This window comes from Acinonyx jubatus, chromosome D1, assembly GCF_027475565.1.
Source record: "Acinonyx jubatus isolate Ajub_Pintada_27869175 chromosome D1, VMU_Ajub_asm_v1.0, whole genome shotgun sequence".
Taxonomy (NCBI): Eukaryota; Metazoa; Chordata; class Mammalia; order Carnivora; family Felidae; genus Acinonyx; species Acinonyx jubatus.
Genome location: NC_069390.1, coordinates 74,360,332 through 74,381,229, shown reverse-complemented (window position 1 = coordinate 74,381,229; position 20,898 = coordinate 74,360,332). Strand labels below are relative to the sequence as shown.

Sequence of the window (20,898 nt, the reverse complement as noted above, 5' to 3'; positions counted from 1 at the left end):
GCTATTATCTGGGGCAGACATCAGGAAGGAAACCATGACAAGGCATGACTTGGATTTTTAAAAGACCTGGGAATCCCGGCGACTGGGAATCTCCCTCTCCATACTAGGGACCCCACGCTTCTAGCTGGTGAATTCCAGGCACCGGGTAGGACCTGCCAACTGCAACCTCTGGCCTGACCTTGGCATGTGAACCTGGCTTCCCGTCTTCCATGCTTCCCCTTTCCCGGAATGCCCCTGCTCCCCCTCAGCCCAGCTGCAGTCCAAGAGAGGACCCCAGAGCGTCTTGAACGTGCTCCAGCATTTCCTTCACCACATTTTGACTGAGCGCCCGTGGCGTACAAGACATGATGCCAGACTCGGAGAGAGAAAAAGTGAGGGCTGGTCAAACAGAGCGTCCGTTCTGCCTTGCCGGGCTCCCACCACGTGATCGTCCCAGTCTGGTCACAATTACATTCAGACCGTCTTCTGCTGCGTGCCAGGTGATGTAAAATTGAGTGGTTGTTCTTCTCCATACCCAACTTACCCTCTGGGGAGCAGGGAGGGCCTGGAGTGTTTCAGGAGAGCAGAGTAGAAGCATCGGGCCCAACCAGACCAGGAGTTATTTAATTCTTACATCAGTTCAACAGTCAGTGGCTCACTATCCAAAAGCCTTCAAAATGCTCCCAACCACAACTCAGGGGTTAAGAAGTCCCCTAGCAACTCCTTCCAGAATGTTTCTGCTTGTACTTCTCTCCATCACGGGGCAGTCAGGATCAGTAAGCAGTCCCAGCCTCAGGCGCTACAGGCGCTACCGGAGTTCCCTTTACCTTGACCATGGGCACCAGCCCCTCTCTGCTCGTCTGCATCTCATCACTTCTATGATGACCCACACCTTGTGGGCAAATAGCAAGGTGGAGTCCCTTGTTGCTCCCCACCCCTGCAGCAATCCTCATCCCTGCAAGCAGCCCCTCACCAGGGCCCATGGGAAGTGAAGGGGCCAGAATCTCTGTGGAGGGGACTCTGTCTGCAGCCCTTGTGCCGGCACCCAGCAGGGCCTAAATAAAGGTCGTTCACTGCCCCACCTGCAGGTCCCTGTGGCCTGGGCAGGGTCTGTCCCTTTTTTTCTGAGAGGAGCCCGGTGGGCTGAACTAGTGAGAAAATGGGCCAAAGACTAAGGAGAAGCCTTTAATACAAAGCCTAATATGTTTTATCACGAGGACATTCTCCAATCCTCAACACTCTGCTTCCATATGCATACACTTTTTTAATTCTAAAAAGTCTGTGCAAATTTTCAGATTTATTAGAATCTTTTCTTTAAAGTAAAAATGTTTTCTTAAAGTAAAAATTGTCACCCAGTTACAACCTGCATCCTGTTTTGTAGAAATCAGTTAATGGAAAATTTAGTTTTCAGAAACTGGAAAATAAAATTTATTTTATGCTTAAGAGGATTTTGGGGGGGCACCTGGGTGGCTCAGTTGGTTAAGCGTCCGACTTCGGCTCAGGTCATGATCTTGGGGTTTGTGGGTTCGAGCCCCATGTTAGGCTCTGTGCTGTTAGCTCAGAGCCTGGGGCCTGCTTTGGATTCTGTGTCTCTCTCTCTCTCTGCCCCTCCCCCACTCACGCTCTGTCTCTGTCTCTCAAAAATAAATAAAATGTTAAAAAAAAAAAAGGAGGATTAAAAAAAATTTTTCTAAGTTTATTTATTCATTCTTTGAGAGAATGGGTGGCTTAGTCACTTGAGCATCTGACTCGGTTTTGGCTCAGGTCATGACTTCATGGTTTGTGGGACAGAGCAGAGCCTGCTTGGGATTCTCTCTCTCCGTCTCCCTCTGCCCCTCTCCTGCCCATGCGCTCGCTTTCTCTCAACAGTAAAAAATAAATAAACATGTTAAATTACTACTCTCTTTCTTTGTTATTGCTCTCCTTAATTGCTCTGCTTGTTTTTGCTTTTACACAAAAGCCGACATTACCCAAAAATCAATGCTGTCTGACATGACCCCGCTGTACGAACTCCATGCATTAATTTATGTTACCTCTCTTCTCCTCTCTAATGTCTTTCTTTCTGGCTTCATCTAATGAGTACTGACAGGTCTTCCCTAGTCCTGCTGGCTTCATCCCACATGCCTGTCCTCTCCCTGGAAGTCCTGAAGCTCTTGAGAAGAATGGGGGTCTCTCCACAACTTCACCCCAGTCCCTGCCAGCCTTCACCTGCTTGGTGCTCGGAGCTCGACACTGTCTTGTCACTGAGTCATACGCTGCTGAATGGCACCTGTCAGCATGTCTGTTCTAGCGCCCAGGCGGACGGTAAACTCTTGCAGGGTGGGAAGAAGACGATGCCTCAAAGTCCTTTCATGTCCCACTCAGCACACAGCAGTGCTCTGCACATAGCATAAGGTCAGTCTCCTGCTGGGTAAGCCCACTTCCAATGCCAACCAAATGCCTCTCAGGCAGCCCATCGACTTGGATGTGTCGAGAGTGCTTCCAGTGCAGCTGCCTTCAGAATCCCTCTAATATGCGGGGTAGACATTAAGTTTGATCACAGAGGGTAACCAACTCCTCCCTCCTGGCATCAGATAGATGCCCAAGACTGTTGCTTCTCCATGACAGGGACCGTGCATCCTTTACTCCTGGGTCGTTGGTCCAGCCACAGCTGGTACTCAAGGAACACCTGCTGAAGGGAGAGATTATCTCCAGGACCCAAGCTACTTGCTGGTTTTCCTTTCTATTGGAACTCCCCAACTCCATCTGGAAGTTGGAAGATGGAACTCCAACTTCCATCTGGAAGGTGGAAGGATACCCCATGACTATGCCTGCCCAAAGACAAGGTGAACACTTATTTTCCACAATGAATTTGGCAATTTCCTGCCAAGTTTAATGACTTAGGGCTGTAGATCACAAAATCAAGCTCACCACAACCCTTTCCTAATCAACCACCATTTCCAATCACTCGGGCCTGCAGCCTTTACAACAACTCTGGTCAGTCTCTTCCCTTCATGGCCCATTAAAAACTAGGTACCCAAGTGCCGCTTACTGCTCCTTGATCTCTTTTAAGTCACCCTTCCCATCCTCTCCCTTCAAGTCCTGGCCCCCACCCAAGCGCAAGACCTCAAACAATGCCCCAGCTTCTGGCATCCGGCCTCCCTAGCTCCAACTCCCTTCACAGACCCTACATGTTACCATCAGGCTTATTAAGGACTGTTTTCAACGGGTCCATCCTCTGCTCAAACAGTAACTTTGCACTTTTGAAACCATCAAGTCTGTACTCTTCTGTTCTAACTGACCTGGACCCATATTCATGCTCATATCCCAAGAACTGTGACTAACCTTCCTGCCTCTCTCCTTCCAGGAACATGCAACATTCTCTGCGATCTCATAATCTTGGCAAAGGTCTCACCTCTGCTTATTCAATTCCCACCCATGCTCCAGAGCTCGGGCCCAGCACAATTTCTCACATAAGCTTTCCCCAAGGCCCAGTCCCACGGGTCTCTCTTCTCCCTCACTGAACAGTCTCTAGCTGTCATACACTGACTTCCTGTTGACTCATAAGCATCCTTTTAGATAGTGTAAGTCAGAACATCTGAGGAAGGCCAGACTCTTATTGGCCATGTAATCCTGCCCAAACCATGAAGAATTCTGGTATCCCCCTGACACCTGCCAAGTTGAGTTCTCTCCCATGATTCACAACAACCCTGTAGAGCCAAAGTCTCAGTAAGGATCAACTAAATGTCAGGTGATGAAGAGCGCACACACTTTTCATGGAGTGCTTATCCTCTATTCAGCCACTCAGGAACTTCTCTGCTACAAAATTTTAGGTACCTGCACAAATGTAGGGGTACGGGAAGGAGACAGGAGGCCGTTCGACAAAGCTGATGGCAAGGGCGCCGGTCCTAAGTGTGGGACATGAACACTAAGCCGCTGTCGGGATCAGTGGGGAGCAGAGAGAAAAACTGAGCAGTAGGGATGCAAGCAGGATCCACAGGGGTGTAAATGAACCACGTGGACAAAGAATAAAACCGGGGCTACCTTTCTTCCCAACGCTCAATCCATCGCAGCCTCCAGGACTGCCAGGGGCGCGCAGTAAAATCACTTCCCACCAGACCCCGGCACCTCGGAGAGCGCCGGCCAGGCCGACCCGCCCCTCCCCGCCCCTCCCCGCCCCTCTGGCCTTACCGATCGAGATTTCCTGCGCGAAGGCCAGCGAAATGAGCAGCAGGGGCAGCCCCACCGCGATGCACGTGACCATTTTATCCACTGCCAGCTCCAGCCGCAGCCCCTTGAACTTGGGCTCCGAGGGCTCCTTCAGCAAGAAGTCCGAGAACACGTACTCGGTGGCCAGGTGGGCGATAGCCATGGCTGAGGCGCGCGGGTTCGGCCCCACTGGCGCAGGAGTGCAGGCGCCGGTACCGCCGACGTCTGGAGGGTTCGGAGGACTGCGCGGCGCCTTCTCCGTCACCTGCCGCGCCCCCGGCTTTCGCTTTCCCTTTGCCGGCTCCCCAGTTGCTCATACAACCCACCAGCCTTTGTGTCTGCAGGCGCCCGGCTGCCAGCGAGCCACAGCGCCGCCGCTTCAGCTCGCGCCGTGCGCCCGGGCGCAGGAGCTCTCGCGCTCGCTCGGGCGCAGGCCCGCCCCCGAGCGCTCGGCCCGCGCAGGCCCCCGGGATGCGCGCGCCGCCTGCGCCCCGCGCCGCCCCGCCTCCGCAGGCGCGAGAACCTCTCTCCTCGTTCCCGCGACCCCTCCGCCCCGCTCCGGAGGCAGAAGCCGCCCCCGGCCGGCTCGCGCGCTCGCTCGCTCGCTCGCTGCGCCGCGCTCTTCCGGAACTACCGGGGAGCCAGAGATGCCGGGGGCGTGGAGTTGCCGGAAACCGCGGTGACGCGGGCAGCCGGCCCGCGACCCCGGGACGCACCTCTGCCGAGGGGTCTTCCTCCGGGGCGGGACCTCGGGAAATGCTCGGCCCCTCTCGGCCTCGTCCTTCCCCTCTTCCCGGACCGGGAGTTTTGAAATCATTTCTGAAAGCGACCCCGCACCCTGGAGACAGGATGGTCCCCGTTGACGCCCCACTCGCAACACTCCTACACGGTGGAATCGGGTTAAAAGGAGCCGCAAAGGCTTCAAAGAGCAACGGCTTCCATAAGAGGTGTAGAGAAGAGGGGACTCTGGACCCTTCCAGGGGCTGGGCGCGAGGGGAGGCGCGAGGTCCGTGGTGAGCCGGAGCCTCCCGCTTCCCTTATTGCTGCCCGGTCCGCGCTTTGCCTCCAGCCTTCCCAGTCAGAGCCTCGGGATGGGAGCCAGCTACGGGCTGTCCGCAAATGAACGGGTGTGGGGCTGGGGGCGGCTGCTCCTGAACCGCTTACGGGAAGTAAGCAGGAGCAGAAGTAGACACGAGGAGATGCTCTAGCGGGCAACATTAGGAGCTGACAGGACCTTTAAGCGAGAGGGCTCCTCGGGCTGGGCTGGGCTAGCCTGGGCTGCCTTCTCTGCCCTTTGTTCCTGGGCAGGTCCGTGCAGGCCTCCTCCGTGTGCCCTCAGGTCCCTCCAGCAGATCTCCACCCTGGCCTGTCCTCTGAGCGCTCATCCAACAGTTTGCGCAACTCTGCACTTGGATGGCTCACAGGACCTCAGACTCCTCACGGCCAGGACTGCAGCCCACCCCCCTTCCTCTCAACCGGAACTCCCGTCTTCCCCATCTGGCGGAATGCCCCACCATCCACCCCTACCACCGAGCCAGAAACCTCGAGCACCACCTCTCACGTTTCCATTTCTCCAGCTGCCATAACCAATTTCCGAATTCACTGGGCGCTTCTCTCCTAAATATAGAAAATCTGATGGTTTTTCTCCACCTGCATTTCCAACACTGGAATCCAGGCCACCATCCTATCTCCTTACCACATACAGGAGTATATCCCCTAGGTGTGGGAGCCACTTTGCTCCCACAGCTGCCAGAGGGAACTTTTAAAAGACCCAATCTGACCACGTCCCCCCACCCCCCGCTTAAAGTGTACAATGGGTTTAGGATAAAATCCCTGTTTCTTAGCATGGCCATTGCCTGCCTCACCAAACTTCACACTTTCCCCTAAAGTTTTCCAAGTTGGCCAAGCCCCTGGCCTCCTCCAAGCCTTTCCCTGCCCCAGACACTGCCATTGTAGCCTCTTTGCTTGGCCTTACGCACCCTCCTCACCTCAGCTGGATGTCATTGCCTTAGGAAAGTCTTCCCTGAGTAAATTAACTGAATTAGGCCCTTTGTTGTATATTCTTGTTACGCTGGCACTACTGGTAGCTAGCTGTGGGCCTTGGAAAGTTAGCCCATCCTCCTGTGCCTCCGTTTTCTCATCTGTAAAGTGTTACGCCTCTTTGGATTGTGCTAAGAATCAAATGCGTTAACACATGTAAAGTGCCAAGAACAGTGCCTGGCGACTGATGGATGCTATGGGAATATTCTGTTATTTGTGCCTTCTGTTTTTCCTTCTTTGTTTTAAATGTTTTATTTATTTTTGAGAGAAAGAGCACGAGCAAGGGAGGGGCAGAGAGGGAGAGGGAGACACAGAATCCAAAGCAGGCTCCAGGCTCCGAGCAGTCAGCACACAGCCCAAGGCAGAGCTCAAACTCATGAACCATGAGATCATGACCTGAGCCGAAGTCGGACGCTTAACCGACTGAGCTACCGAGGCACCCCTATTTTTCCTTTCTAATGATAATCACAATTACAATTTAACAGTATTCGTTTAACCATTTATCAATTTACTGTTTAAGGTGTCACACGAGTGTGTGTAACGCTGCTTTTCAATAAAAAAATAGACTTTAATTTGTAGAATAGCGTTAGATTTACAGAAAAATTGAACAGATGGTACAGGGAGTTCCCATCTACCCCCACTCCTTCCTGCATCCATTTCCCCCTCCCGTGAACATATTAGTATGATGTGTTAATATTAGTGAAAATCTAGTTTATTCGTATCTCCTTAATGTTTACCTAGGATCCTTTTTCTGTTGTAGGATCCCATCTAGGATACCACATTATGTTTCTTTGTCTCCTTAGCTCCTCTTAGCTATGACGGTTTCTTAGACTCTCCTTAGTTTTGATGACATTGCTTTGTTTCTAAGTGTAAGGTACATTTTGGGATTGAATGACACATCTTCTTCCCCGCCTGCCCTGCCCCCACCCCTGCTCCAGTGGAAAACAGTGGAGATAGGAAATAACAAGGGGAGAGATCTGCTTTAGAGAGGGCAGTCAGGGGAGCTCACAGATGAGCTAGGAAAGAGAGGGAGGGGAATGGAAGAGTATTCCAGGCATAGAAAGCAACCTGTGCAAAGGTCCTGAGGCAGGAAAGAACTAGCAGGGCACAAGACCTGATAAAAGGTCAGGGAAGAGTTGGAGATGAAGTTGGAGAGGTGGGCACGGGCCGAATCAGGCTGGGCCTTAGACCAAGGTAAGGAGTTTGGATATAATTAAAAGTGAAATGGAAAGACACCAAAGGGTATTCCCCAGGGAAGTGACATGATCAGATCTGGAAGAACACCACTGCAGCTGTTGGAGCGGTTGGAAGGGACAAGAGTGACAGTGGAGAGGCTGGTTAGGAGACTGCCGCAGTGATCCTGCTTGAGCAGGATTTGTGGCCTGCAGCCCAAACACATTTTTAATTTTCTAGTATAAAGATGGTTCTCAGATTCACGAAGATACATAAAATAAGGTATGGAGAAGGCTATAACAAATTGCCACAAACTTGATGGCTCACATTTAGTCTCTAAGAGTTCTGGAGCTCTTAAATCCAGAATCATGCTCACTGGAACAAAAGGTGCCAGCAGGGCCAAGATCCCTCTGGAGGCTCTGGGGGAGAATGTGTTCCCTTGCCTTTCCCCGGTTTTAGAACAGCATTCGTTGGTTTGTGGCCCCTTCCTCTGTCTCCAATGCCAGCAGCATAGTGTCCTGCTCCAGTTGTCACACTGCCTTCTTCTATAGTCAAATCTCCCTCTGCTTCCCTTTTAGAAGGACACTGTGACTTTATTTATGGCCAATCTAGGTAGTCTGTCTCAGAATCCTTAACTTATTCATACCTGCGAAGTCCTTTTTGCCATACAAGGCAACACAGGTTCAGGGATTAGGACACAAAATCTTTGAGGACATTATTCAGCCTACCCTAGAGGGCAAAAGAGAGAAGAGGGTCCAGTGTCCAGCCCCGAGGCATGCTAACACTTAAGTTATAAGGGAGAGAAGGAACTAGCAAGAGCCTAAGAAGGAAGAACAACTGAAGAAGGAAGGCTGGTGGGGGTTCATGTTGAAGAGCCAAGGGACCAGAGGGTGTTAAGAAGGAAGGAGCTGTCGACTGTTGCGGAGAGGTGGAGGGCAATAAAGATGGGGAAGAAGCCACTGGAAATGGCATCATGGTTGTTGCTTTGACAGCAGCATATTGGGATGTGGGAGCAAGGCACACTGGATTGGAAGCCCCTGGAATAAGTTGAGGAAAGCGGGAGGTGAGGTGGTTACAGGTAGCAAGTTCTGCTACGGAGGGAACAGAGAAACTAGGTTATGAAATTGAGGACAACAGCCCTCTGTTTTCTACTTTCAGTGGTGGGTACCGTTGACGACTTCCTCTCAGAGAGAAAACAAAATATTGAGGGAATAAAGTCCTTGAGCAAGTAAGAATGGTGAGGTCCAGAGCCAAGTGAGAGAGGGGCCCTGCCAGGAGCAAGGACACGTCCTGCATTGTAACAGGAGATGTATCTAAATGTAACTGATTTTCTCAAAGGACCCCAGCAGAGAAAGAAGTATGGTACATTTCAGGTAACAATGTTTGGGGGGGGGCGTCCTATTATTCCTGGAGATATATTGTTATTTTTGTTTCATTTCCTTTAGCATGTATAACTAAGATAATTGCTAAATCTAAGAGATAGTTCTCTTTTAACCAATCTCCTATGCCAAGTCCAGGGATTGGTAGTACTTAGTGAAAAAAAATGCAAATAGCCGTTTTATAATCTGGGAAACTTTATTAAAAAGAGAAATGGTATGTATGATCAAACTACTCTGTGGTTTCATTTTCATTTAAAAAATAGACTAAGAGAAAAGGAAAAAATAACTAATTTGTTGTCTAGATGAGTTATAAATAAGGCATGTATCATAATTATTATTATGAAAGTAAACAGCCTACACACAGATGAAAACTGTAGAGCACGTACTACAAAATCACATTATCAGTGGTTAGCAGGCTGGAATTCAAAATCCTTTGGGTACGCTGTTCGATATGACATTCGAGCAAACAGCTACTAGCATTCGCATCCTGTTTGATATAAGACTATAGCTTCTATCAAATTACCCGTTTCCCCTCACCAAGATGAAGATGAGAAAGTATGAAATATCCCGCCACCAGAGTATTTTTTCAGGTCCTGCTCGTTCACCTGGACATCCAAATGATCTGCTAAAGCAGATATACTGATATCACTCATCTGGCATTGACATTGGCATCGCAGGGCACCTCGAGCTAAGGGCAATGTCTCAGTCTAGTCATAAGCAAAGTTGCTTTTATCAATCTTAACCTAATGTTTAGGCATTAGGCGTACAGAGAGTATGGATTGCCTTGTAATGGGTTGACTTTAGCTGCTGATATTTTAATTGTACATTTGAGCCTTTCTGAAAACTGTAATGCACATCTTCAAAGCTGATTTACTGATTAAAAACTTCCCACTGGTATTCTCTTTTTCTAGCCTTTTCTTTTCTTTCTTTTTCTTTTGTTTTCTCCTCCCACAAAGGGCTATGTCTTTAAGAGGCATGGAATCAAGAATGTTTTAAGATCTCGCAACCAGTCAGCTGCACTGATGAATTCTTTCTGGTGTTTTTCACATGATGAGGCTGTTTTTATTTCCTAGAAGATGCAGACATGGGAAGATCCTGCTAGGTGAATGAAAAATCAGACTCAGAGCTCAAGTCAAGACTCGCCTTCTGCAAAGTTTCCCTCCCTCGTAGAATCTCTCACTCACCTTTTAGGGAGTCTCTGTCTCATCACAGGAGAACCTAGCCTGTGATTTTACAGCTTCCAGCCCTCCACATTCTCAACTATAAGTACAAATTCTCCAGATGATTTTTGGAAAAAAAAAAAAGTTGCAATGGAAACATTGTAAAAACATGTAAGTGAGGTGTAAACATTAAAGTATCTCTATAGGTTTGCATAAAAACAGCAGCAATTATTTTTTTAAATGCTGATACCTTTGCCTTCTGTGGCAAACTGCACAGGCTGTTTATATTCAAGTGGAAAAGGCCAGGAGAGCCGGCAAAAAGCCTCCCCAAAACTTCATCTGATCAAATTCTACCAGCAGATACTGAGTTAGACATTTTCGTGAACTCCTCAGAAAGTTATTTTCCCTGGAACGACTAAGAGAAGCGTCTTACATAACAGTGTTGAAAAATCAGTGCTACTCCCGTTAGATGTCTGAGGACTTATGACTCTTTTCCCAAGGTCGTCCTTCTGGAAACTTGGGATGGTTAGCTGAGGAAGCACTGTCTAATCTAAGAATTATGAGAAATGGAAAATAAAGATCCCTTTCAGAGGGTTTCCCCACTTCAGCAAATTCATTCAGAGAACAGGCCGAGTGTGTTTTCTCGGTCACACGTATTCTCCTTTCTGTTTTTCATACCTGAGGATTATTCACAGCCCATTAAAAAATAAATAAGTAAAAGCAAATTGCTTTGTGTTCCGGACGATCAGAGCCTGATCCAGGAATAATGTAAACCTTTGTCGATGAACGTATCTTGTCCAGTTTCCCTGCTGAGGAAGGCCAGCTGGGTCACAGAGCATCCGTGGGGAGTGCGCAGGACTGGACTTCCTGGTACACAACCCGCTTCCTTGCAGAGTGCAGACTGAGGGAGAGAACCACTGTGGAGGCCAGGAGGAGGAGGCCGATGATGAAGAGGCTGACCAAGGCTGCTTTGGCTCCCCTAGGACCCAGATTCTTGCCAAAGAAATAGAGCTGCTCCTTGCCAGGTTCTTCTGTGAACAAGAAGAGGTGAGGTGTCAGTCCTCTGCCTTTCCCCAGGGAATGAACACTGACCACTCACATGCAGGATTCGGGGAGGGTATCATTACCGTTGGGGGGCACTGTGGACGCTGCTCCAGACGGAGACTTGGTGGAGTAAGGGATCCTGTTGTCTGCACAAAGAAGACAAGGTGATTGTTTTATAAACAACGAAGTAGATTCTTTTCATGACGTGAGTTATTTCAAGAGTTATTTCATTGTACCAATGAGGATTTTATCCCATTTGTATCCGCAAGTCTTTCTGAAATTCTCCCTTTTCTACTTCACACCAGTGCACATGCTGTTCTTACCCCATCTACCTTCCAAGCTTCTGCCCACCCATTAAGACCCAGCTGAAGCATTATAGTCTCTAGAATGTTTGCTCATGCCCCCCCAAACTATAAACCATTACCTCCTACTGCTGCCACTGAACCTGTCCTCCGTACTCGATTTTGGCATGTGTCGCATTCTATTATAGTTACTATTTATTTATTTATTCATTTACTTATGAGAGACAGACAGACAGACCGAGTGCAAATGGGGGAGGGGCAGAGAGAGAGGAGACACAGAATCCGAAGCAGGCTTCAGGCTCTGAGCTGTCGGTGCAGAGCCCGAGGTGGGGCTGGAACTCACCATCTGTGAGATCATGACCTGAGCTGAAGTCAGATGCTCAACCGACTGAACCACCCAGGCACTCCTTATAGTTACTATTTATATGTCTGTTTCTCTTACTTGACTCTGAGCTCTTGGGGGGTCTAGTGCCCCCTATTTTCAGGGCGTACAGGAAGCCCGGTGCTATCACCCATCATCACTGACAGAAAACAGTACCTATGTTCCGAAGGACCGTGTAAGTTGTTTCCATGCCAGCGTGGATGTGGTCAGACACATGACAGTGTAACAGCCATGTCCCTGGGTGATCTGCAAACAGCTCAATGGTTTGGAATGTCCCAGGAAAGAGATCATACACATCTTCTCGGTAAGATTTATCTATCTGTGGAAAGAAGGTAATAAAGATAAGAGCAGAGGGCAATAAAATTGAGAATAGAAAAATAATAGAGGTAAATCAAAGAAAGCAAAAGCTGGTTCTTGGAAGAGGTCAGTAAGAGTGATAAACCTTGTGGTAACCATTCTCCACAATGGCCCCCAATGATCCCCGCCTCCTGATATTCATAACCTTTGTAGTCCCCTTCTACAGTGTGTGAGAGTCGGTCTGTGAGACCAGCTGTGTGCGCCAGAAGTGATGGCATTCTACTTCCAAAAGATTTAGACCCTCTCTCTTGCTCCCTTCTCTTGGATCACTCAGCCTGGGGGAAGTCAGCTCCTGTGCCATACCCACGTGGTGAGGAACTGAAACCTTCAGTCAACAGCCCTGTGAGTGAATTTGGAAGTGGGTTCTCCAGTCCCAGTCAAACCTGATGACTGCAACTCCAGCCGACATCTTGATTGCAGCCTCATGAGAAATGCTGAATCAGAACCAACTAGTTAAACTACTCCCAGATTTCCGACCCAAAAAATTGTGAGTGAGTGTTTGTTGTTTTAGGCCACGAAGTTTTGGAGTAGTTTGTTACACAGGAATAAAAAACGAATACAAACTCATAGACAAACAGACCAAGAAAAAAAAAGCCCACAGATTACAAATACTAGGAATGAAAGAGGGGGACATCACTAAGGCCTTACAGACATTAAAAAGGATAATAGAGGAATATTATGAATAACTGTCTGTGATCCTACAACTTAGGTGGTATGAACAAATTCCTTAAGATGAAAACTGCCTCACGTCACTATTCAGATTATCTGTTAAAGAGACTGAAATTACATTAAGACTTTCCAACAAGTTAAAATTCTAGGTCCATATGGCTTCATTGGCAAATTCTGCCAAATATTTAAAGCAGAAATAATACCAATTCTAAACAAACTCTTCCAGAAAATAGAAGAGGAGAGATCACTTCTAACTAATTTTATGAGGTCAGCATTACCCTGATACCCAAATCATACAAATACTTTACTAGAAGAGAAAGCTACAACCAATATTCTTCATGAAAATAAATGTAAAATCCTTTAAAAAAAACACTAGCAACTTGAATCCAACAATATATAAAAAGGATAATGCATTATGACAATCCTGAGATTGAAAACTGTTTCAAAACTTGAAAATCAATCCATGTAAATCACCAATGTACTAAAGAAAATAATTCACAGACTAAAGAAGAAAAATGTGACCATCTCAATAGATGCAGAAAAAGCATTTGATAGAATTTACCATCTGTTCATGATAAAAACCATCAGCAAACTAAGATTAGAAGGAAACTTCTTCCACTTGTTAATAGGATCTATTGGAAAAAAAAACCCCTACAGATAACTTTATATTTAATGATGGATGACTGAATCCTTTCCCCCCATCACTAATCATATGCAACATTATCCTAGAGGTCCTAGCCAGTACAATAAGGGAAGAAAAGAAATAAAAAGTATACAAATGGAAAATAAAGAAATAAAACCATCTCTATTCACAGAAAAGAAGATTGTTTATGCAGGAAACCATCACCCCCAAATCTACAAAAAAGCTACTAGAACTATTTAGCAAAGTTGTAGGATACAAAGTCGATTATACAAAAATCAATTATATTTCTATATATTGGCAATGAACAATTAAAAATTGAAATAAAGACAATACCACTTATACTATCACCAAAACCTATGATATCACTTAGGCAATAATCCAACAAAATATGTGCAAGATCTGTATGCTGAAACTACAAAACACTGAAGAAAGAAATCAAAGAAGATCTAAATAAATGGAGAGGTATGCCACGTTCACGAATTGGAAGACTCAATATTGTTAAGATATCAATTCTCAAGCCAATGTACAGATTCAATGCAATTCCAATCAAAATTGCAGTGGGATTTTTAATAGAAATCAATAGGCCGTTTCTAAAATTTATATGGGAAGGCAAAGATCTAGAATAGCTAAAATAATCACCACCTGATTTCAAGACTGGCTATCATACTAACGTAATGAAGACAGGGTGGTATTCAAGAAAGGACAGAGACGTAGATCAATGTAACAGAATAGACAGTCCCCGAACACACCCACATATATACAATCGATATGAGTTTGACACAGTGGCCTTTTCTTTTTTTTTTTTTTAATAATTTTTTTTTCAACGTTTATTTATTTTTGGGACAGAGAGAGACAGAGCATGAACGGGGGAGGGGCAGAGAGAGAGGGAGACACAGAATCGGAAACAGGCTCCAGGCTCTGAGCCATCAGCCCAGAGCCTGACGTGGGGCTCAAACTCACGGACCACAAGATCGTGACCTGGCTGAAGTCGGACGCTTAACCGACTGCGCCACCCAGGCGCCCCCACAGTGGCCTTTTCAATGAACGGTGATGGAATGACTGGATATCCATATACAAAAATTAAACCTTGACCGTATATGAACGTTAAAATGGGTCAGAGGTCTAAATGTAAAGCCTAAAACTATAAAACTGCTAGAAGAAAATCCTCATAACCTTGAGTTAAGCAAAGACTTCCCAGATATGACACCAAAAGCATGATGCATAAAAGAAAAAAAATAAATTGTACTTCATCGGAATTAAGAATTTATGTTCTTTGGAGCACCTGGGTGGCTCAGTCGGTTAAGCGTCCAACTTGGGCTCAGGTCATGATCTGTTGGTTTGTGAGTTCGAGCCCTGCATTGGGCTCTGTGCTGACAACTGAGAGCCTACTTCTAATTCTGTCTCCCTCTCTCTGCCCCTCGTCTGCTTACACTCTCTTTCTCTCTCTCTCAAAAATAAATAAACATTAAAAAATAATAATTTATGTTCTTTGAAAGATAACATTAAGGAAATGAAAAGATAAGCCACAAACTGGGAGCGAATATTTGCAATTGCATAGCGGGTAAAGTATGTGTACGTATAAATTCCTCAAACTCAACGATAAGGAAACAAACAATGAAATTAAAAAATGGGTATAAAATGTGGACACTTCACCAAAGAAGGTTTACAGATGGCAGATGGTAAGTAAGAACATGAAAAGGTGCTCAATATCATTAGCCATTAGGAAAATGTAAATAAAACACAATGAGATACCACTATTTACTTAATAAGATGGTGAAGAAAAATGAATAAAAATGGAAGACCCCAAGTACAGACATGGATATGGCACGGGTGATGCTCCCATACTTTTCTGGTGGGAATGCAAAGTGGCACTGCCTCTGTGGAAGTATTTTGGCAGTTTCTCATCAAGTTAAGTGTACACGTATCACATGGTCTAGCAATCCAACTCCAAGGTATTTTCTCACGGGAAATGAAACCTTAGGTTCACAGGAAGATACGTACACAAATATTTATAATGACTTTACTTGTAATGACCCCAACGCAGGAAAGACCCAAATGTCCCTAAATAGGGAAATGAATTAGCAAACCGCAGTATATTCATCCACTGGACTCCTACTCGACAATCAACTAGAACACAGTGTTGATGCACACGAGACGGATGCAGTTCAAATGCCTACGCCAAGTGCGACAGGCCAGATTCAAAGTGCTATGGGTGGTATTTATACGACATTTCCGTGAAGGCAAAACGAGAGAGATGGAAATAAATCAGTCAGAAGTAGCTGGCTCCAGAAAATGCAACACGAACATTTTAGGGGGTGATGGAGACGTCCTATATTTTAAGATGACACTACTGTATGTGCTTTCCAAAACAGGGACTTTTACTCAATGTAAATTACACTGAATTTTACAAGTTTACAGACATAATACAAAATAATTGCAATTTTATTGAATTCTATAATTTTTACATTTTTTTACAATTTTTACAATTTTATTGTAAATTTTTACAATTTTTTTGAATTTTTACAATTTTTACAATTTTATTGAATTCTATAAATTTTCATACATTTTTTAACATGTGAGTTGAAAAAGCCAAATTCTGAAAAGCAGGATAGCCAGTTAAAATGTAAAACTGTAATCACTGTAGACTAATACTGGGTATCTTAAACTATGTTAAATAAATATACAGAGGGGAAAAACAGATGTTTTACTAAATATACTATTTATTCCTTCCTGTATAACTAGAAAAGGACCAATGCAGTTACTTCCACAGATTAGATGTGATGATTCTTTTCTATTCTATTTCCTTATAGATTTCACTAAGCACTTGGGATAACTTACTTACTTATTTATTTGTGTGTTTGTTTATTTTTGAGAGAGAGTGGGGGGCACAGGTGAGCAAGGGGCAGAGAGACAGAGAGACTCCCACGAGGGGCAGAGAGAGAGAAATTGCGGGGAGGGGGGCTAGAGAGAGAAAGGGAAGTGAAGCTCAAGCTTACCCAAAGCAGGACTCCTGCTTACCTTGAGCTCACCCAATGTGGGGCTCGAGCTCACCCAATGACGGGCTCACATTATTCTGTTCCAATCTCTAATATGAACCTCACAAGCCTTAGTGCCAAATAACTCTCTTTGTTCACAGTGAAAAATTGAATCTTTTAGTTCAAAAAGTCTTCCCCAAAGCATATTCCTTATACTTACTTTGAAAAGAAAGCTCTCAGCATGATAATGGATGGTATGTATGTCCACTTCATTTCCTAGTCCCAACAGATACCAGTTTGTCATTGTATCTTCATTCATGATAAGACCATGGAGATTCCCAAAAATCTTTCCATTGATAGCTAGGAAGGTGAAAAACAAAATAGCCTTCAATTAGTGGTCAGTACTTAATCTGGTTTTAGAAATGGTTCAAGATCTTTAGGTTACCGATATTTTCATCTACCTGATAAACATGTCCCCACCATTCTAGACCCAAAACTCAGATTACTAAGAAATCCTTATAGAAGAGAGACAGAAAAGGGAAGTAGTAGTTAATTTTTAAAAGCTACGTCTTGGGTAGCAACGTGTGCTGTTTGGTTGCTTGTTTGTTTGGCATATTCTCTTTATGGAGAGGGTTAGAGGCTCATTTGTGAGGCAGCCATTACTTATACCAGTCTATCGATGAGTGAACTAAAGCACAGAGAATCAAGTTTATATAAATCAAAATTGAATGAATTAAGAGCCATTTCTTTAATACTTCACTTTCTGAGAACGAGTTTAGGGCAAGTTCCTAAGAATACCTGAATTTCCAAAAGAAGGAAAGCTTCACATGGGCTGAGCCCATGACCTAACAATGACCAAAGCAAACTCAAGCTGGATTGACATGATGGAAACTCTCACTCTTTCTACTAACTTTTTATTCTGTGCACCATGGCACAACCAAATGAGTTACATTTATTAAAAATAGAGAGCATACTAAGAAATTTTGGGGAAAGGGAAGCAAAACTATAGGAGAAAGAGTAGCCGAATCAGAAATCAGCCTACTATATTCTAATCAATGTTGTCAATGAACTGATTTTGTGATCTCAGGCCAGCCCTCTTTTTGTATACATTTGGTCAGAGGTAGATCTTGGACAGAGAGTGTGGATGTGTCAACATATTACTCTCTTAAAAAACAAAAAAACAAACAAAAAAAACAACGAAACTACTGGGGCACCTGGGTGGCTCAGTTGGTTAAGCATCTGACTTCAGCTCAGGTCATGATTTTGCAGTTCGTGAGTTCTGTGCTGACAGCTCAGAGTCTGGAACCTGCTTCAGATTGTCTCCCTCTCTCTCTGCCCCTCCTCCACTTGCGTTCTGTCTCTTTCTCTCTCCCTCTCCCTCTCCCTCCCTCTCTCTAAATAAATAAATAAACAAACAAACATTAAAAAAAAAACCTTAAATTACATAGAATTAAATAAATAACATAGACACTTTAAAACAGAAACTTGATCATGGTGCTTCAAGTCCCAGCAACAGTTAAACCACACCCTTAAATTTGATTAGCTAGATGTCATTGTGTATTCTTATAGAAATACACCAATAAGTGATGATTCATTTTTTAAGAATTACTTTATAGGCTTATAGTTTAGGGATTCCAGCCTTCAGAGACAGAGCTCCCTAAACAATTGGTCCAGAGTCTCACTGGACCTTGCTGGCAATCAACCAATGGCTTAGTTCATTCCCTCTGAAGGAAAGTTTTGGAGGACTTTCCTCAGTCTAGGTGCCCCTGGGAATGGGAAAGGTTCAGAGAAGGAGGCTGGGGACTTCCTACAGTTATAGGAATTTCTATGAGTTTATCTCAGCAAGGGTTTCTTTTTAAACCTCTGGTGTACCATGCATTTTGTTGCTCTCTTCAAAATCGTCAGTGTGCTTAAAATCTCGTGGATCTTTATTGAGATACTTCTTAATATTGTCATCCAGATACCAGGATTCATTCTCATTAAATACCAAAAACAGGAGAGCAAATTCATAATCAACATCGCTTCTTCTTCCCTTTTCATTCAATACCCCTTCTCTGCAAATAATCAGAGGACCCATCAAACCGCTATATGTATCCTGAAAGAAAAATAAACTGAATTAGAAGAGCCTTTACATAGTTTAATAATACAGATTGCATGCTTGTATGAGAGTCATTGTGAAAAGACTATTGGCCACAAAATAAGTATTAAGAAGCCTTGAGTGTTCCTAAAGATGAACTACAGAGTGACCTCTCTGAGGGCTGAGGCTGTGTCCTTCCATCATCACTGAGTCTCCAGAGTATAGTCCAGTGTCTAGTACATAGAAGATACTCAAATATTTGTTGAATAAATTAATTCTTATTTTTATTTTCTTGTTTGCTTTTCAAGTGAGGCTACATGCAGATGCTTATAGTCCATTTTCTACGGGTAAAAGTGAACAGGATAATTAGAAAATTATATGGGACCATGGATGACCTCCACATCAAATTGTTCAGCCCCTAAGCTTTCTTTTGAATGAAAACTCCCACATGTCCAACTTCCTATTTAGATATTCCATCTGGATGTACTTCCTGCAACAATTCAATCTGCTGAGCATTTTTATAGTGGATTTTATTATTTCCCTCAGACCATTTCCTTCTCTGGAACTCTCTATTTCTGTTGACAGTACTATGCTATTTCCTGTCATTTAAGTCAGAAAACCTCATTTCAGTGTTTAATTCTTACTTCTTTCTCACGTTGTCCCATCTCGCTTGCTGTCAAATCTTATGTTTCTTTTCCCTTCACAATGCTTCTCCTTTCTGTTACTTTCTTTCCATTCCATCTGCCATCCATCTAGTGTAGGATCTTAATACGTCACCCTGGATTAGAAATCAGTTCCTCTGTGGTCTCTGGCTCACCTCACCTGCTGCCTATCTTTTTGAGCACCATCAGCTTACTCTCATCACCCCCATATCTACCAGTCATCAGTGATTTTCCCATGATATTCCTACTGCATAAAATACAAATCCTTGACAGGGCTGTAAGCCCCTCATGTGCTCCACCAATGGATTTTTCTATCTTATAATCCCCAAACTGCTTTCCTTTCCTACCTTATATGATAGCCAATAGGATGCTCAACATTTTCCAAACATACCTTTTATTTTCCTATTTTCAACTTTGCTCATAATGTTCTCTCTTCTTAGACTCCCTTTCCAATGTCTCCTATATAGCTCTGTACTCCTACTGAACTCACCAGATTCCGAGTTGTATTATAATTATGGGTGTGCACATGGATTATTTTCCCCAAAGATGATAAATTCCTTCAAGATAAGAATATTTGCATCCCTCACAGAACTTGGTAGGTCCATTTGCATATTACGAGTGCTCAATAAATATTTACCAGGATGCACAAAGGAATAAACAAATGTGGGTTTCCCATATTCCCATAATTCCATATTATCCCATAATATTCCCATATTCCCATAATTCCAATATATAACTTTATTTTTTCAAATGTCTTGTATTTCTCTCCTGAACTCTTGCACTGTCCAGTACAACTCAAGGATGCTAATGCAGCCATCTAATATTTTAGAGGAAGGTTGGATAATCCTTCACCTTTTTTAAATAATGGGCAATGCTTCATTATATGTCAGATACACCTTTAGTTAGGATTTTGACTTGCGACCTAAAGTTCGAGACTAGTTGTTTTATATATACATATTTGACTTGAATTCAATATTGAATCTTTAGTTTATTTATTATTCAAATAGTTTATAGTTTTGGTTATTATGTTTGGAGTGTGCTTTCCTTCCTGAGTCCAGATAATAACATGGTAATGCCTTAAAAGTGGTAGATTTCACACATCAAAATCCGTGATATAAACTCCATTAATACATATTTTTATTTTATAGTTATCTATTTACATATTCTCTTTTGCTTCCAGCTACCTTGTAAGTTCTAAATTTGGCAACTGAAACGTTGGGATTTCGTGTGTGTGTGTGTGTGTGTGTGTGTGTGTGTGTGTGTAACCTATATTTTAGATAAGGGTTGGCAAACTTTTTTGGTAAAGCACCAGATGGTAAATACTTTTTACTTTGTTGGCCATACTGTTTCGGTCACAGCCACTGTTAACAGAGACAATAGGCTCCAAATGGAATCACTTGTGCTAAGCCCATACAATTTCAGCCTCTCCCAGGAGTGGAATCTTAATCTGGAATGACATGGTCATCACTAGTGAGGTAATCTGCCTCATAGACTTCTGCCATCCCCCCTAAATGAAGGTGACCTTGACACAAGCAATCCACCCTTTACTAGAAACCTCTTTATCCCACCCCCCTCTGCCTATGAAAGTTATTTTGTGCAGCTCTTTGGCGCTCTCTTCTATCTGCCAGATGGGATGCTGCTTGATTCGTGAGACACTGAATAAAGCTAATAGGAACTCTAAAATGTAGTCAATTGAGTTTTGTTTTTTAAGAGCATTGGTAGCCATGATAGAATCCAAAGTACATTCCTGATGGCATCAGGGACAATGAGAAACACAGGCATGGTACCTGCAAACCCTTTGAATTCTGTCTTTATTGCCGTTTCTGAGGACTGTAGGAAAGTTTTTCGTGGTTCTGAGTTCCACTCTC

At 44.3% G+C, this 20,898-nt stretch overlaps 2 protein-coding genes across 3 annotated transcripts in view; both read right to left on the bottom strand.

Moving 5' to 3' along the window:
* Positions 1-4,672, bottom strand: part of PANX1 (pannexin 1) — a 45,978-nt gene extending 41,306 nt beyond the window's left edge. Inside the window, exon 1 of the mRNA XM_015085308.3 lies at positions 4,150-4,672. Coding sequence (XP_014940794.2) covers positions 4,150-4,330 — 181 coding nt within the window. The 5' untranslated portion in view covers positions 4,331-4,672. The remainder of the gene's footprint in view (positions 1-4,149) is intronic.
* A 4,264-nt stretch (positions 4,673-8,936) lies between these two features.
* Positions 8,937-20,898, bottom strand: part of HEPHL1 (hephaestin like 1) — an 81,974-nt gene continuing 70,012 nt past the window's right edge. For both annotated transcript variants that reach the window (XM_015085317.3, XM_053203825.1), the window contains exons 16-20: positions 18,164-18,386; positions 16,512-16,651; positions 11,804-11,966; positions 11,047-11,109; positions 8,937-10,950 (exon numbers count right to left, since the gene is read on the bottom strand). In XM_015085317.3, the coding sequence (XP_014940803.1) occupies positions 10,748-10,950; positions 11,047-11,109; positions 11,804-11,966; positions 16,512-16,651; positions 18,164-18,386 (792 nt within the window). In that variant the 3' untranslated portion in view covers positions 8,937-10,747. The remainder of the gene's footprint in view (positions 10,951-11,046; positions 11,110-11,803; positions 11,967-16,511; positions 16,652-18,163; positions 18,387-20,898) is intronic.